Source organism: Mastigoproctus giganteus, chromosome 4 (assembly GCF_048544385.1).
Source record: "Mastigoproctus giganteus isolate SK-2022 chromosome 4, ASM4854438v1, whole genome shotgun sequence".
Classification (NCBI taxonomy): Eukaryota; Metazoa; Arthropoda; class Arachnida; order Uropygi; family Thelyphonidae; genus Mastigoproctus; species Mastigoproctus giganteus.
The window spans coordinates 223438020-223455023 of NC_143578.1; the positions used below are offsets into that span (position 1 = coordinate 223438020).

At 37.5% G+C, this 17004-nt stretch overlaps 1 protein-coding gene across 1 annotated transcript in view; it reads left to right on the forward strand.

Moving 5' to 3' along the window:
- Positions 1-17004, forward strand: part of axo (axotactin) — a 564741-nt gene that overhangs the window by 342927 nt on the left and 204810 nt on the right. Inside the window, exons 23-24 of the mRNA XM_090371184.1 lie at positions 5505-5645; positions 11597-11750. Of these exons, the coding sequence (XP_090227310.1) occupies positions 5505-5645; positions 11597-11750 (295 nt within the window). The remainder of the gene's footprint in view (positions 1-5504; positions 5646-11596; positions 11751-17004) is intronic.

Consider the following 17004-nt stretch of genomic DNA (forward strand, 5'->3'; position numbering starts at 1 on the left):
GAAGTGGATTGCTTAAATAAATTCAAGTAAGAACTTGACAAACATATAGAGCAAATGGATGTGTGAAATGAGAATTTATTTTTTATTTATTTATTTTTTTTTGGGTGATGGATAAGCTTGCTTTCTTGCATCATATGCCTCTGATAATGCTAATGTATTAATTCTATGATAACTAAGATAAAGAATTGGATTTTTGTGGATAGATGTGTATTAGTGACCATTTAAGTATGAGATTGACGTTATTATGTATGAGATTGAAGAGTTTGAAAGAAGCATTAGAAATGGTGATGCAGTTAGGTTTGTGGTTAATACCATAATTTTAAAACAAATAATTAGAAATGAATTGAGTTTTTGGAAACTAAACAGAAGTGGAACAGCAGCGCTAAATTCTTCACTTCTGTATTCAAAACCTCATGCATATCAAGGAGGCGAAGGAGGAGAAAGATATTAATGGTGCCATGGTGGAATAGGGATCTAATTAGATTAAGAAAAGGGTGAATAGTACATGGAGATTTTTGGGGATCCAGAAGATGGAAAATGGATATAGCAGAGAATTATAAGAGAAAATGTGGGGAATTAAAGAGAAGGCATCTGGGAAAAATTAGAAAGTGCAAAAGGAAGTCACAGCAAGATTTTGTACAATATGAAAGAAATAAAGATCCGTGAAGACTTCTTTACAAAATCATTATGGAAAAAGTGAAGTTGGAAAGAATTCAGTATGCAGTTCGTTCTGGTTCTTTGGATACCTTGATTCTATTTCTGATATCCTTGAAGAGTTATTTCCAAATGATAGTGAAGGAGATGGGACTGTGGAACAGAGAAAAATTCAAAGTTTAAATTATAGTTATGATATGAATGAAGATGAGGTTTTCCTTGGAGCTGAAAGGAAAGAAAGGAGCAAGAAAACTCCTAGACCTAATATTGATTTAAGTTAAAAGGCCTTCACTGCTAATTTGCCCGTGATAATGTCATAAAAATTTTGTTGAAAAATAAAGACAAAGATGTACAATGTCCAAGGTCTTACCACCCCATGGCACTATTGTCAATTCTAGGGAAGGTATTAGAAAGAATACTGATTAATAGTTTAGAGAAAAGGTATAATTAAAGACATTAGGCTTCGAAGAAACAGTATGTATTGAGGTGCAGATTAGCTGAAGATGGTGTTTTCAATGTGCTTAACAAGGTTAAGCACTCAATGGAGAAGTATGCAGCTGGCATACCTCAGAAGTCTTATTGACTCATACCATCATCACCAAACACTTGTTTAAGGATTTCATAAGTCTCAGAATCTGTTTTGATGCAAATTCACTGTTCCTTAGCGTTTGACATCGTACTTGTCTACAAAAATTGCAAGACATGTTTAAACACCAATTGCACAAAGTTGTGGTGAGTAAGCATTAGTAATGGCATGTGATGCAAGAAAGCAAGCTTATATGAAGAAAGCAACCACAGCCAGAAAAAAAAAAAAAAAAACATAAAACACCTTCCCATTTCACCTATTCATTTGCTCCAAAACTTTGTCCAATTCTTCCTTGAATTTATTTAAGCTGTTAACTTCCACAATGACAGATGGAAGTTTGTTCCAGTAATCAACCACTTTCTGGCTAAAGGCAGATTTCCACACAATCTATTCCGCAACTGTCTTTCCTCAATTTGAATTTATGTCCCTCAAGTGCGTAATCTCAGCATGAGGAAGAATCCCATCAGCATTGAGCTTGCTTGGCAGCATCTGGAGACAAGGCACCTGCGAGGTGACCTGATTGAGGTGTATAAGGCTTTGAACGATTATTAATGGTGGGAGCTTATTATGAGAAGATTACACCAAATTGACGGCTATAATTTTGTATAGACTGATGCAAGACTACTTTTTAAATAGGAAAGTTATACAGGTAGTCGTTGACTTACGACCATGTTAGGTTCCGACCGACCGGTCGTAAAGCGATCTGGACGTAAGTCGGACCAGTTTAGGTAAATCAGACACTGTGTACAACACAATTGGTTTACTATTTACAAAAATAAAAAATATTATGAAAAAGATATCAAATACTGAATAAAACCTAAAAAATATTTTATCTTAAAGAACTAAACAAAAAATATGTAGAAAATAGATAAGAAATATTTACTGACCACTCGTGCTTGGCTGCGGGTCATCAGTGCCACCACTTGATGTAGTGGGAGTTGTTTTTCTCGTAAACATGTTGATTTTTGTCTGAATTGTTTGTTTCCTTTTCTGCTCGTAAATTTCACGGTATGGCAGAAAAGCATCTTGTACCATTCATTCAATCCCTGCAAATCGTTTGATGTTTGGATGCATTTCCTCAAATTGTGTAAGAAGTTTATTTAGTAGAGAAAAACCTTCAAATAACCCTCTAGTGGTGAATTTTCTTTCTGGTTCTTCCTCATCTTCATTTTTCTCTTCTTCCATCCTTTCTTCTTCAGCCATTCTTTCTTCTTCTAAAGCGATAAGTTCTTCATTCGTAAATTCTCCAGATTCTTGCTCTACCAGCTTCTCAACATCTGCCACTTCAATCTCTAAAGAAAGTCCATTTGCCAGTGTTACAATATTTTCTGTAACCATTTCAAGTTCATGTTCACTATCAAATTCATCGATAGTATTAATGCTGGACAGTTTTTCCAGATTCCATTCATGCATTTCTTTGTCACAGCCTCCCACGCAGCCGCAATATTTTTGATGCATTTATAAATATCGTACTGTTTCCAAAACTCTCGCAAAGATAGTTCTGGGTTGGCATCTCTTGCGGCTATAGCTTGGGCGAAAGTGGTTCGAAGATAGTGCGCCTTAAATGTGGCAATTGCCCCTTGGTCCATAGGCTGAATGAGTGGAGTTGTATTTGGCGGCAAATAAACAACTTTTACATCTGGATGGAGGTGGATGGCCATCCAGATGTAAAAGTAATACCCTCCTTCCGTAATTATTTCAGCCAGACTTTTAACAATCTCTTGAGCTGATTCCACATCCGCACTTGCTGATTCTCCAGTGACAAAGACCCCTATGAAGGTTGATTGTTCTTTTGAATCTTTTGAACCATCCTGTACTTGCTATAAATGTCTGAGTGTAATCTTTTTCTGGCATGCTTCTTCAGCATCTGAAAGAGACATTATTATTATTATTAGTAGTAGTAGTAGTAGTAGTAGAAGCATATGATGCAAGAAAGCAAGCTTTATTCAGCATCAGCCAAAAAAAAAAAAAAAACACCACTCCCATTTCACCCCTCTGTTCGTTCGAAATACCTGTCCAGCTGAGCCTTAAATTTGTTTAGGCTATCGACTTCCATAACAAGTGATGGAAGTCTGTTCCACCAACCAACTACCCACTGGCTAAAGGCAAATTTCTGCACATCTATCCTACATCTGTCTTTCCTCAATTTGAATTTATGCCCTCTCAGTTGATTATTCTGAGCAATCCCATCGGCATTGAGCATGCTCAAACCATTCAAGGCCTTATACACCTCTATCAGGTCACCTCGCCGGTGCCTAGTCTCCAGACACTGTAATTTGCAAAACTTAAGCCTTTCTTCATAAAAGCAACCCTTTGTTCCATTCACTAATCTTGTTGCCCTTCTCTGTACTCATTCCAGCAGCTCTACATCCTTCTTGAAATGAGGCCTCCAGACCTGTATACAGTGCTCAAGGTGTGGCCTGACCATTGCCTTATACAAAGGAGACTTCTTACAGTGCAGTCGAAGGCTAGACGTCTTCGACTGCACTGTAAGGCTTAAGGGTGTTCGCTTCTGTATCTGATCTTCCATCCAAAGAAACAATTTTTCCATTTCATGGATGGGCCCTGTACGTTGTTTCGTTATCACTGTTGATCGCATGGGTGCTGAACCTTTAACAACTTCACGAACCCTTTTTGTCTTTCAAAATCGTTGACACTGTAGAATGAGATAACTTAAAATCACGTGCAATCGCGTTTACCTTCTTTCCTTCTTCATGCTGCTTGATCACTTTCAGTTTTGTGTCTAAATCAATGGCCTTTTTTTTTTTTTTTCTTGACAGGTCTAGGAGTGGACAAAGGCACTTTCCTCTTGGTTGACATGTTTTTAGGGATTTTAAAAAAATGCTAATTGTAACACAAATATAACTGAACCAAAAATAGTGAATGTAATATGTATCCAAACAGAGATCGAGACACATGAATCACGACATACATCGGTAAGATGTTTTGTTTGGCAAAGCTGACTAAATTGATTAAGACTAGCTTATTTGCGTCAAGCACATGTTACTGGGCAGTGGGCTGATGCTACACGTACAATTGTTTCCATTAGGCTTTGGGGCTATGGGGACCACAAGGATAGGGCGTGTGAGTGTAGTAGAAAAATCTGAGAGCACTGCATTAATTAAGAGAGGGGGTTGAATTGTGTATAGCATTCTTCCTAGCAACAATCTTGTATGTATGCTCAGTTCAGACTGAAACGCGGTGCGAGATGCAGTAGCAGTCATAAGTTGATCAGTCGTAAAGCGCATAGGTCATAAGTCGACGACTACCTATACTACGAAATAAATTTGTTCAAGTAGAAAAGAATATAACAAGGGGGAGTTCCACAAGGCTTTTTTTTGGGGGCCCCTTATGTAGAATTATGTCTTAGAAGAAATATTAAATCTGAATTGGAATGGTGTGGTGACTTAGCAGCCTATGCAGATGATGTATTATTGGTATTTTATGGGAATTCAAGATTGATTTTAGAAAAAAAAGCAGAAGAGCTGTAATGCATAAGCTTGATATCTTTCTTACAGAAACAAAATGTATGTTGCTGAAGGGTTCTTTGAGCTTGAATACATAACCAGCCATCAAGATGGTTAAATTTCTTGGGCTATTGTTGGATGATAAGCTGAGCTTCTTGCCCCATGCCGAATATATATGAGAAAAGGCGAAAATGGTATCAGGAAAATTCAGATTAGTAAGAGCAGGGTGGGACTTACCCTGGATATTTTGAATAAACGTATATTAGCTACACAGAGATCTGCCTTTCTGAGTGTGACTTGAGCCTGTCAGACAATTTCCAACAGTTTTTACAGGTGACCATGGATTGAGAGCCTGTGGTGGATTTAGTAAGTATGAAGAAGTGCCTAATATGTGCACTACACTCATTAGAGATTTATATTGAGTGTTTAAATTTTATCAGAAGAATTTTTATCATTTGTTTACAGAATTGAAGTTTTATTTATACATTCTGTTGTATGTAGTGTAAATAATATATCTGTTTGTAAATAGTGTAAATACAAGTATTATAGATGGTGTATATTTGAATGATTGAGGCTTAAGACAATAATCTGGTATTTTTAGAGATGTGACCTAGGTAATAGAGACCCACCTCCTAGTTATCAGGGGCAGTAGTGAGGGCAAAGTGGTCATGTAGTTTTTAGTGTATTGCATTGTTATGCTTATAGCTCAGGTAGTGCTTTTAAGTTTACACATGATTGATGCCCATGTTATGTTTTGTTTTATTTTATTTTATACTGTTTTTTTTTTTTTTTTTCAGGTGATTTAAGAGCTGGCTGTAGCATGCTCTGTGATTCACAGCCTTGTGATAATGGGGGTATGTGTATAGAAAACTGGGAGACTAATCAGACAGCCTGTGATTGTTCATTTACGTCATATACTGGAGACACATGTCAGAAAGGTAATTCTTTTTCCCCCACCCCTTTTTTTTTAACAAAAATTTCAAAGAAGGTTGAGAATGCAGAATATTCTTGTTGACATTAGACTTTTTGTAGACTGTAATTTTCAGAAATTAAATGTGAAGGAAGGTTGTTCCAAAGAGCAGAAGTAGGAGAGATAAATGAGGAAATGTTTGTTCGTTGAGTTTGAAGTCAGGTGGTGAATTGTTGTTGACTAGTTGAAGTATGTGGACTGGCTTGGAAGTGAAGAGGAAGTGATGATGCCTATCAGGTGCTCATGGAAATATCTATGGAAAAGGCATTCAACAGAAATTGAAAATTTGTGTAATAGATAGTGGAGTGAATTTTTAGGAGATGGGTCATAATATACCTTTAAGGGCACAAAAAGTGATATTATTGTGCCCATTGGTAATAAGGGTACGAGAATATCTGCTGATGTTATATAGGCAGTTAGGCAGGTCGAAAAACTTCTAAGCTGGGACGTAATATAGAGTCTAATAGATTAATAACAGCAAAACAGAGGTGTAAGTGATGCTGCTTATGCTGCTTCTGGTAGGACTTGCTGGAGCCTTGAAGGTGTCAAGGATTACAAAGCCTTCTGGAGTTCCTTGTGGAACAAGCAAATGCATGGGCTGGATCAGGGTTACTAAGAGTAAAAACAGGTGCATGTGTGCACAGTACACTTATGCTAGGAGTATATTAAGCAAATTTGAAGTATTGGTATTAAGATACCAAATGTTGGCATCATAGGGATATCGAAAACATGATACCAATCTGGCATAATGTTTGCAGACTTTGAATAAGGGAAGTATCGTGTGCACAGGAAGGATGGACATGTGTGTCTTATATGTGGCAACACCTGGAAGGTAAGTTCTGCCTGTACAAATGGATTTTTGTTTTGTTAATTTGTTGTGTTTTTGTGGCCTTGACCAAACTTTGTTGTGTATTTTGTGATAGTACTGATTAAGGCAAATCAATGAAATATTATTGCATCATGATGTAATGTTGTATTATGTTTCTTGTTTTCAAATGACTAGCCACTTAGCCCAGATTGTAGTAGAGACTGCCCACCAACTGGTTACTATCCCTAGAAAGCTGCTGATCTAGTGTTCCTATGAAATGTACATTCCTATAAGTGTGTTCAGACTCTCCCTTCCCATATGGGAAGAGAGACACAATACGTTATGGATATAACTTATAAGACCTAATAAAAAAAAAATGTTAGTCTGATCTTATCATCTAGAAGATATGTATTTACCATTAAACACTCATTTCTCAACAACCCTCAGTTGTTGTCTCTTAACATATTCCAGAGCTCTTTGATAAGAAGAGCACTGAATATTTGCTAATGCTATCAAGGCTGTGATAGGTGGATTGGAAAACTGCTGGCCTGGGGAAAGTACACAGAATAATAGTTTAATTAGAGCTGCAGGCAGATGTGAAACTGATTCTTGCATTGCTACTATTGGTACATACTGCAGCCTAGAAAGCAAGGTATCTGGGATTTCAGGCCCTGCTGTGGGTTCATTGAACAAATGAATACATGGGATTTGTTAGGGTAACTGAGAGTAAGAACATGTGCATGGAGCATGTATGCTTGCATGTATACCAATGCTAGAAGTATAGTAAATAAATTTGATGAATTTGAAGTGTTGGTCAAGACATCAAAGGCGGATATTGTTGGGATAGCAGAGACATGGTGTCACACAGATATAAGGAATGCTGAACTGGAATTTGAAGAGTACAATGTACAGAAAGGATAGACAGGATAGAAAGGGAGGAGGTGTTATGCGGTTAATTAAGAAAAACATAAAATCAAAAGAAGTGCATCCAGTTGATATAGATGAACAGTGCACTGTTGAGTCAGTTTGGTGTGACATAAGCACTGCGAAAGCAAAAATAAGAGTAGGAGTGTGTTATAGGCCTGATCACTTGAATGAGTACAATGAACAGAGAAATAGAGTGGGCTAGTAAATCGGAATGTCTTATAATGGGGGATTTTAACTTCCCAGATATTGACTGGAATTTGTGGGTTGGTCACTCAGACTTTTCTGGATTTATTGGATGATTGTTTTCTGCAGCAGCATGTTCGAGAAGCAACCAGAGAAAGTAATACTCTTGATCTGGTTATCAGCAGTGATCATTCATGTATTAAGAATTTGCAGATAAAGGAACCACTAGGTGGCAGTGATCACAGTGTACTGATGTGGGATTTACTTAAAGATTTAATTACCATCAGGGGTAAAGGAAAGGGTTTTTGCTTCCGTAAAGGTGAGTACAGTGGTCTCCGACATTTTTTAAATTCTGTACAGTGGGATCAACTGACGATGTTACCAACAGTAAATTCTAAGTGGGAAGCATTCAAGGAATTAATCGTGGATGCTACTAAAAGTTTCATACCTATTAAGAAATATGGTTCAAGGTTTAGGCCTAAATGGTTATCTAATGAACTAATGAGACTCGTAACAGAGAAGAAAAATGCATGGGATGCATATAAATTATCAAGCGACGCAGAAGCCTAAGCTAGTCTGTAATCAGGTGACAAAGGAGGTTAGGCAGGTGAAGGCAGATTACGAGAAATCCTTGGCAAAAGATGCTAAGAAAAACAGCAAGGATTTTTTTACTTATATAAACTCTAAAAGGAAGGGGATGAATCTGATTGGTCCACTTGACATCGATGGTTCGACTGTTGATGATTCTTCTCAGATAGCAGACAGACTGAATAAGTATTTTGCATCTACATTCACACATGAGGAATTATTAAGATTTGAAAATGGCAGAAGGTTATCAAATTGTAGCAGGATACTTAATGATTTTGTAATAACTGAGAACAAAGTGGAGGAGAAATTGTTGAAATTAAACATTAGAAAAGCACCTGGTAGGATTGTTAATGACAATCCTGCCAACGGCAGTGTGCTACTGCAACAGGATCTAGATAATTTGGGCAGATGGGCTAAGAAGTGGCAACTGAAGTTTAACCTTGACAAATGCAAAGTACTGCATATGGGTAGAAGTAACCCCAGAGAAACGTACCAACTGTGTGGTACTACACTTAAGGTGGTAGAAAATGAAAAAGACCTGGGAGTAATTGTGCAGTCAGATATGAAGTTTTCTGAGCAATGCAGACAGGCTGCCAGGGCAGGTCATGGGGTTTGTCAATGATATATAGGAATTTTGCTAGCAGGGAGAAGGAGGTGATTGTCTCTCTCTGTATAAGGCAATGGTTAGGCCATGCCTTGAGTATTGCATACAGGTCTGGAGGCCTCATTTTAGGAAGGATGTAGATTTACTTGAGCGTGTACAGAGAAGGGCAACAAGATTGGTGAGGGGAATGAAGGGATCCTCTTACCAAGAGAGGCTTAAGTTCTGCAAATTGCAGTGGCTGGAGACTAGGCACCTGCATGGTGATCTGATTGAGGTGTATAAGGCCTTGAATGGGTTGAGCACGCTGAATTCTGATGGGATCCTTCCACTTGTTCAGATTACGAACCTAAGGGGGCATAAATTCAAATTAAGAAAGGACAAATATAGAATAGATGTGCGGAAATTTGCCTTTAGCCAACGTGTAGTTAATTACTGGAACAAACTTCCATCTATCGTTGTGGAAGTTGATAGGTTTGAATAAATTTAAGGAGGAACTGGACAGGCATCTGGAGGGAATGGTGTGTTTTTTTTTTTTTTTTTTCTGGCTGATACTGTATAAGCTCATACACTTGCTTTCTTGCATCACATGCCACTACTACTACTACTACTACTACTACTACTACTACTACTATACTTGCATATACATTAATGATAGTAGCATTGTAAATAAATTTGATGAATTTGAAGTACTGATTAAGTCGTTGAATGCAGACATTGTAGGAATAGCGGAGATGTAGTGTCACTCAGACATGTGGGATCCTGAATTTGAATATAGGGAGTACATGCATATATGAAGAACAGAAAGGAAAGAAGAAGTGGAGGGGCTATGCTCTTAGTTAAGAAGAATATTAAATCTTATGTAGTGCACCCAGTTGACTTGGGTGACGTGCAATGAGTCGTTAATTGGATTTGTCACCATTTTTAGGAACTGGCTGGATATGAACAAATTTCCAAGCAGGAGGAAAACTCCAGTGGAATAAGAAAGTGTAAAAAGGTGACAAAGAACAGGAGTAAGCTTGAGAGCATAGGTATTGAGAACAAGGGGAGGAATACCATTACAATCCGGTGCTTTCTTAGTATAAAGACTGTTCAAAATTCTTCTGACATCTTTTTGACAGAAGGCGACAGAATACATGGAATGGAATGTACTGGGAATGGTAGGAGGCGGTTTATTAAGATCATCAATACATGAGTTAGAAGAAAAATAGGATGCTAGCAGGTCAGCTTTGTCATTAGCTGAGGTGGCAATAGAACCATGTGGTTTTAACAGACGTGGGAATAGAGATGGGCAAAAGTTGCAGTCTGGTCTCTTGCTTTGGCAAGAGACCAGACTGCAACTTTTGCTTTGGCAAGAGACCAGAATACTCAACTATCATTTGGACAAGTAGCAAGTTTTCTACTCTTTACCTGTTCAAAATCTAGTTTGGACTGATTAGTAACTGCTTTACAATTGTTATGAACTTTGATGTAGGCAGAAAATGAACCTGGAGATTTGGGTGCAAGCCAATTGTGATATGCAACATCCTTTCTTGGCACATTTATTGGAAAAACCAAGATTTAGATAAAGGATGAGATTTTAAGTTGGAGTGTGAAATAAATGATTAAAAAGATTAAAACAAAGCAAAAGAATAAAGGATTAAAATGAAGCTTTTGATATTTTTAATATTAGCTTAGTAAGACACAGTAACTAACAGCCATTTGACTGTAATTTATGTCAGTACTATACTATACTACAGTGTAAAATGTGTTAGTTTTCTTATGTCATCAGGGGTTTCCCCCCATCTCCTCGTTGTATTATTTATACGTGTGACACACAACTCTGTGAAGGCCAGAGATTTAAAGGTGTATGGGGAGTGAAATGTTGTGTAGTGTTGTATCTCTGACCTGACCATTTAGCTGTTGGGGCCCTAGTGGAACCCAACATTTTCCAGACTTTGCCCTGGCTAGGCAAGTCAGGCACCCAGTAGATTTTTAATAGTACTCTGGCAGGCGCTGCCACCTATTTTCGTAAGATTTCAGTTGCTAGGGCCTATATATATATATATAAATTAAGTGCTTCATATTAGGTTAAGGCCGAATTGGAGTTTTAAGTTAGGGTAGAGTTAAATTTAGATGCTAAGTTAAGTTTAATTTAGATTTAGAGCAAGCGCGATGGTTGGGTCAGTTAGAGTAGGGAAGAAAACTGAGGGTTGGGGGGGGAATGGATAGAAGTATGGGGGACGATAGAGAAGACAGCCCCAGAGCTGTTGTTGTCAGATGACCATGTTTAGTAACCTTTAAACCCATTATTATTGGGTTTAAAGGTTGTCTCTATACTAGATGAACTACAATACTTATCCAGTGGATACTTAAGAACCAAAGTAACCCTAGGTGGAAAATTAGAGTGTTGAACAACCATATCTTGGCAGACAAAGCAATTTATGATAAAAAATATATACAAATTATAATAATAATTTAAATGAATGAATAAACAACTTTCCTTAAAGAAGTACTTTGTGATATACTTTTGTAAATGCCACTAAAATAATTTCTGTTATTTTCAGTGGTGTATATAGTGTGAATTGTTGAGTATATTTATAATCTTGGCAGTTTTTTCTTTAACATTTCGTGCCTCTACTAATGCTAAAAACCTGATTTCTGATGAGCAGCGAAAATATTATGCATTTTGATGAATGCAGTACATTCTGAGGAATTTGATTATGGTAAAGTAGTTGATTCTGATTACCAGTGATCACATTTAATTCTGTAATTACTTTCATCTCTCTCTAGTTTTATTTCCTTTTTTTTTTTATTATTATTATTATTCTAGATATTGGAGGAAGTTTTGATGGAGGAAGTATGATCACATATGCCTTTGCATCAAATACTAGTAAATCTGACTTCATTAGTGCAAAAGTCGCATTTTCAACAGATGTTACAAGTGCAGGAAAAAGGATTCTTGTTCTGTTGCAGCAAGCCCAGAGGTAAGGGTCATACATAAGCCATAATAAGTAAATTTCATATATGAGATATGGCAATAAAGTTCTTGGACTGGTGTTAGTAAAAAGAACACAAAGTGTGAAAGAGCTCAAAAATGGTTTTATTTTTATTAAAAGTAATCCACACCTGCCCTGATCGAATGCGTTTATTACACCATTCTAAAAGTTTCTGAAAAGAGTTAGTGAAGGTGTTCAAAGAGATTGTTTAGTCTGGCAGTTACATTTTTCGTTATGTCCTCAACATCCTGAAATTTCTTTCCTTTGAGAACAGTTTTCCCCTTGGGAAAGTCCACTGGTGCTGGATCGAGAGAGTAGAGTTGATTGATCTGTAGTTCTGTGTTTTGCCAGAAATGTCTTTACAAGTGCAGAATGGGTGGTAGCATTGTCATGCAACAAAAACCAGCTGCCTTTCTATTGAAATTGCAGCTTCACCCAGGATGTGCTCTTCAGTAGTCTTTGAAGCACCTCTACATAGAACACAGCATTCATTCTCTCCTCTTCAAGTAAAAATTCCTTGATTGTCTAAAAACATGATCAGCATTGTCTTGGTCCTGGGCTTCTGTAAATTAAACTTTTTGGCCTTGGTGATGATTTTGAATTCTCTCATGCTCTGATACTTCATCACTGAGTTGCACTGAAACACCATCAGACTGAGACTGATGAAAACTGATGAGACTGAGTCTCGGTCTGGATGAAAACTTTGCATGATGACACGCTTTGTTGCTTCTATTCATCTGTGAGGCTGTTTGGAACAAATTTTGCACAGACCTTCCTTTCCCAAAACAAAACAAACAAATATCAAATTTTAGCAAAATTTGATATTCGTTTGTTGCTCCATTGTAAAATCATGACATGGAACACTAATACCACTAATGAAACTGGTTGTTACTTGCAACCAGTCAACCTACTGAAACAATCTCTATACCACCATCTGTTGGAGGATGTTTGAACTACTTCCGTTTATTTTCAAACTCATCAAACATGGCCACAACAGCACCAGTCCAGGAAATTTATTGCCACACCTGGTATACTACCTGAAATTTAGGTATTTTTCACTATTATAACAACTTATAACAGTTATACAATGTTTATTCAAAATGTTTCTAGAAATATAGATAAATTTCCCTTCATAGTCTATTGCATTTGCCACAACCAAGGGACTTTGCAACTTCCTTGTAGCTGTTGTATAGCAGCAGATTAAACAGCATAGTGATTAATGGTGGGCTCTCAATTTTTACAGTGTTGTACAGGCTTGATCTTGCAATGTGCATGTATGTTATCCCCCACCCTCAAGACCATAGCTAGCTTTAGACTGGCTATGCTTTGAAAAAGTGAGTCTGAAAGTGAAATGTCTCCATGCTAACTGGATAGAAACATTTCATATTCAAACTTCCTTTTGACTGGAATTTGGGGCTGGTCACTCACATACTAGCAAGGCTTTTGTGGATTTATTGGATGATTGTTTTCTACATCAGCATGTTCGGGAGGCAACTAGAGGGAGTAATACTCTTGATTTGATTATCAGTAGTGATTCTTCATGCATTAAGAATCTACAGATAAATGAACCACTAGGTGGCAGTGATCACAGAGTTCTGAAGTGGGAGTTACTCAAAGAGGTAACTACCATTAGGGGTAAAGGGAAGGGGTATTGCTTTCGTAAAGGCGACTACGATGGACTGAGACAGTATTTAAATTCTATACAGTGGGATCAACTGATGATGTTACCAACAGCAAATTCAAAATGGGAAGCATTCAAAGAACTTATCTTGGAAGCTACTAGGCTTTACATACCAACTAAGAAATATTGTTCAACGTTTAGGCCTAAATGGATGTCAGATGAACTAATGAGGCATATGGCAGAGAAGAAAAATGCATGGGATACATACAAATTAACACATGACACAGAAGCCTATGATAGATACAAGCTGATCTGTAACCAAGTTACAAAGGAGGTTAGGCAGGCGAAGGCAGATTACAAGAGATCCTTGGCAAGGGATGCGAAGAAAAACAGCAAAGAGTTCTTTACTTATGTAAACTCTAGAAGGAAGGGGATGAATCAGATTGGTCCACTTGATATCGATGGGTCAACTGTTGATGACCCTGCTCAGGTAACTAACAAACTAAATGAATATTTTGCATCGACATTCACACATGAGGAGTTATTCAGTGAGGGGAATGCCAGAGGGTATTCAACTCTAGCAGTAAGCTAAAGAATCTTGTAATAACTGAGAGTAAAGTGGAGGAGAAATTGTTGAAGATAAACACAAGAAAGGCACCTGGGGTGGACGGGATCTATCCAGTTATATTAAAGGAGGCAGCAAAGGAAGTAAGCAAACCCTTAGCCATAATTATGAGAGCTTCCTTGGACTCAGGGGAGGTACCCATGGACTGGAGATGTGCAAATGTGACCCCAATTCACAAGGGAGGATCAAAGGCTGACACAAGTAATTATAGACCTGTGAGTTTAACTTCTGTTCCTGGAAAATTAATGGAGGCACTGGTTAAAGAAGCACTGCAGGATCATCTAGACAAGACTTCAGTTATAGCTCGGACACAGCATGGTTTTGTTAAGGGGAAGTCTTGCCTGACCAATTTGATTGGATACTATGATGTGGTCACAAAGGAACTGGATCAGGGAATAACTTTGATATTATATACTTGGATCTTAGAAAGGCTTTTGATACTGTTGCACATGGAAGACTGCTACACAAATTGGAGCAGTGTGGCATTGGAGGCAAATTGCTGCTATGGATAAAGGGGTGGTTGAGGGGGAGAAGACAGAGAGTGGTAATTAATGGACACTGCTCATCATGGACTAATGTTATTAGTGGAGTCCCTCAGGGTTCAGTATTGGGTCCTTTATTGTTTTCTGTATTTATAAATGATATTGATGATGGTATATCAAGCTTAATGTCCAAGTTTGCAGACGATACGAAGGTTGGCAGGGTTGTCAAGGACACTACTGACACTATGCTGCTGCAACAGGATCTGGAAAGTTTGAGCAGATGGGCTGCGAGGTGGCAAATGAAGTTTAACATTGACAAATGTAAAGTACTACATATGGGAAACAGCAACACCAGAGCAATGTATCAACTCTGTGGTACTACACTGACGGCGGTTGTGCAGGCAGATATGAAGTTCTCTGAGCAGTGCAGACGGGCTGCAAGAGTAGCTCATGGTGTATTGTCAATGATATATAGGAATTTTTCTAGCAGGGATAAGGAGGTGATTATTCCCTTGTATAAGGCAATGGTCAGGCCACACCTAGAGTACTGTATACAGGCCTGGAGGCCTCATTTCAAGAAGGATGTAGAGCTGCTGGAACGAGTACAGAGAAGGGCAACAAGATTAGTGAATGGAACAAAGGGGTGCACTTACAAAAAAAGGCTTAAGTTTTGCAAATTACAGTGTCTGGAGACTAGGCACCAGCGAGGTGATCTGATAGAGGTGTACAAAGCCTTGAATGGTTTGAGCATGCTCAGTGCTGATGGGATTCTTCCTCTTGCTCAAAATAATCACCTGAGATGGCATAAATTCAAATTGAGAAAAGACAGATGTAGGATAGACGTGAGGAAATTTGCCTTTAGCCAGCGGGTGTGGTTGGTTGGTGGAATAAACTTCCATCCCTTGTTGTGGAAGTTGATAGCCTAAATAAGTTTAAGGCTCAGCTGGACAGGTATTTCGAACGAACAGAGGGATGAAGTGGAAGTGGTTATTTTTTATTTTATTTTACTTTATTTATTTTACTTTATTTTTTTTTTTTTTTTTGCTGATGCTGCATAAGCTTGCTTTCTTGCATCAAATGCCTCTACTAATGCTAATATTCAAACTTCCTTTTGCGTAGGAATGAGAATTATTCATATTCCTAAGCAACAGAATTGAATTATTCCAGGTTTTCATTTTCAATTTAATTTAGCTCTTTATTTTAAAGTTAAACTGTTTTTTATCTCAGTATAAAGGAAGAGACTAAAATGAGTTAATAAATTTTAAACAGAGATTGCCTATAAAGCTCACAGATAACTGTGGCTGTCCATTTAGGAGGTCAATTAGGTAAGTCACATCAATATCCAGACTTGAACTATTAAACTTTCAATCTGCCTGTTTCTATTTGTAATTCATTTACCAACTTTGGAAATGACAGAATCTCAACTAGATTTTCAAAATCTACATTTAAAATAATTTTTCCAATTAACTATTAATATCCTCATATAAAGTTCAATGGTATATGGTATGACTGATAGATTTCTCTGTTACTTTAAAAAGAGGTAACCACAGTGGGTGGAGGAGGTGTTAATTGGAAGGAAAGATTTGTCACCATTTCTATGAATTGGTTGGATATGAGTAAATTTCCATGTAGAATTAAAAAAACCAGTGGAATAATGCTGTGTAAAAAATTGGCATAAAATAGGAATTAAGTCTGAAGCACAAGCCAGGAAAAAACACCATCAGGACCTGAAGAACTTCTTGGTATCAAGATTGTGCAGGGTTCTTGTAAAATCTTTCTCTCAAAAAAACCAAGGGAGTATTGAATGAAATGTGTTTGGTATGATACATTCGGATTTATCACGGTCATCAATGAAAAAGTTAGAGGAAAAGTAAAATGTTAATAAGTCAGCTTTATTTTTAGATGCGGTTGCAGTAGAACTATCAGGATTGACAGGTGGAGGTATAAACAGACAGAATTTGTGGTCAGTAGCTTTAACAAGCACAAGAAGCCTTGATTACCTCTTGGAGAAGAAGAAAGTTTTCTACTCTTGGTCTTATATAAGAATCAAGTTTGTTTTTATTAATAACTTGTTTACCACTTTGGCAAACATTACTGTACATGAAAAATGAAGCAACACATTTGGATATAAACCAATCTTATATTAAACATCCTTAACAGGTAGGCGCCTCCATAGCCAGGTGGGAAGGAGCAGCAGTGCGTAGCACACGCTTCTTGATTAGACCGGGGTTCGAGCCCGTCACCACCAAATATGGAGAATGCGGAAAGGTCATGGAATGACCACCGTATATCCCGGAGCAATATGGCCTTAGTTGCTAATGCTCCTAAAAACCAAATAACAAATAACAAACCTTAACAGGTTTGTTGTAAAAATAAAATATGGTTTAGATAAAAAAAATGGACATTTAGGATGGGATGAAGAATAAAGGATTTGTTGAAAGTTAGGATAGAATTAGAAATAAAGAATTTTCTACTGATCTAAGAAAATATTAGGATCACAAAATTTAAATCAGT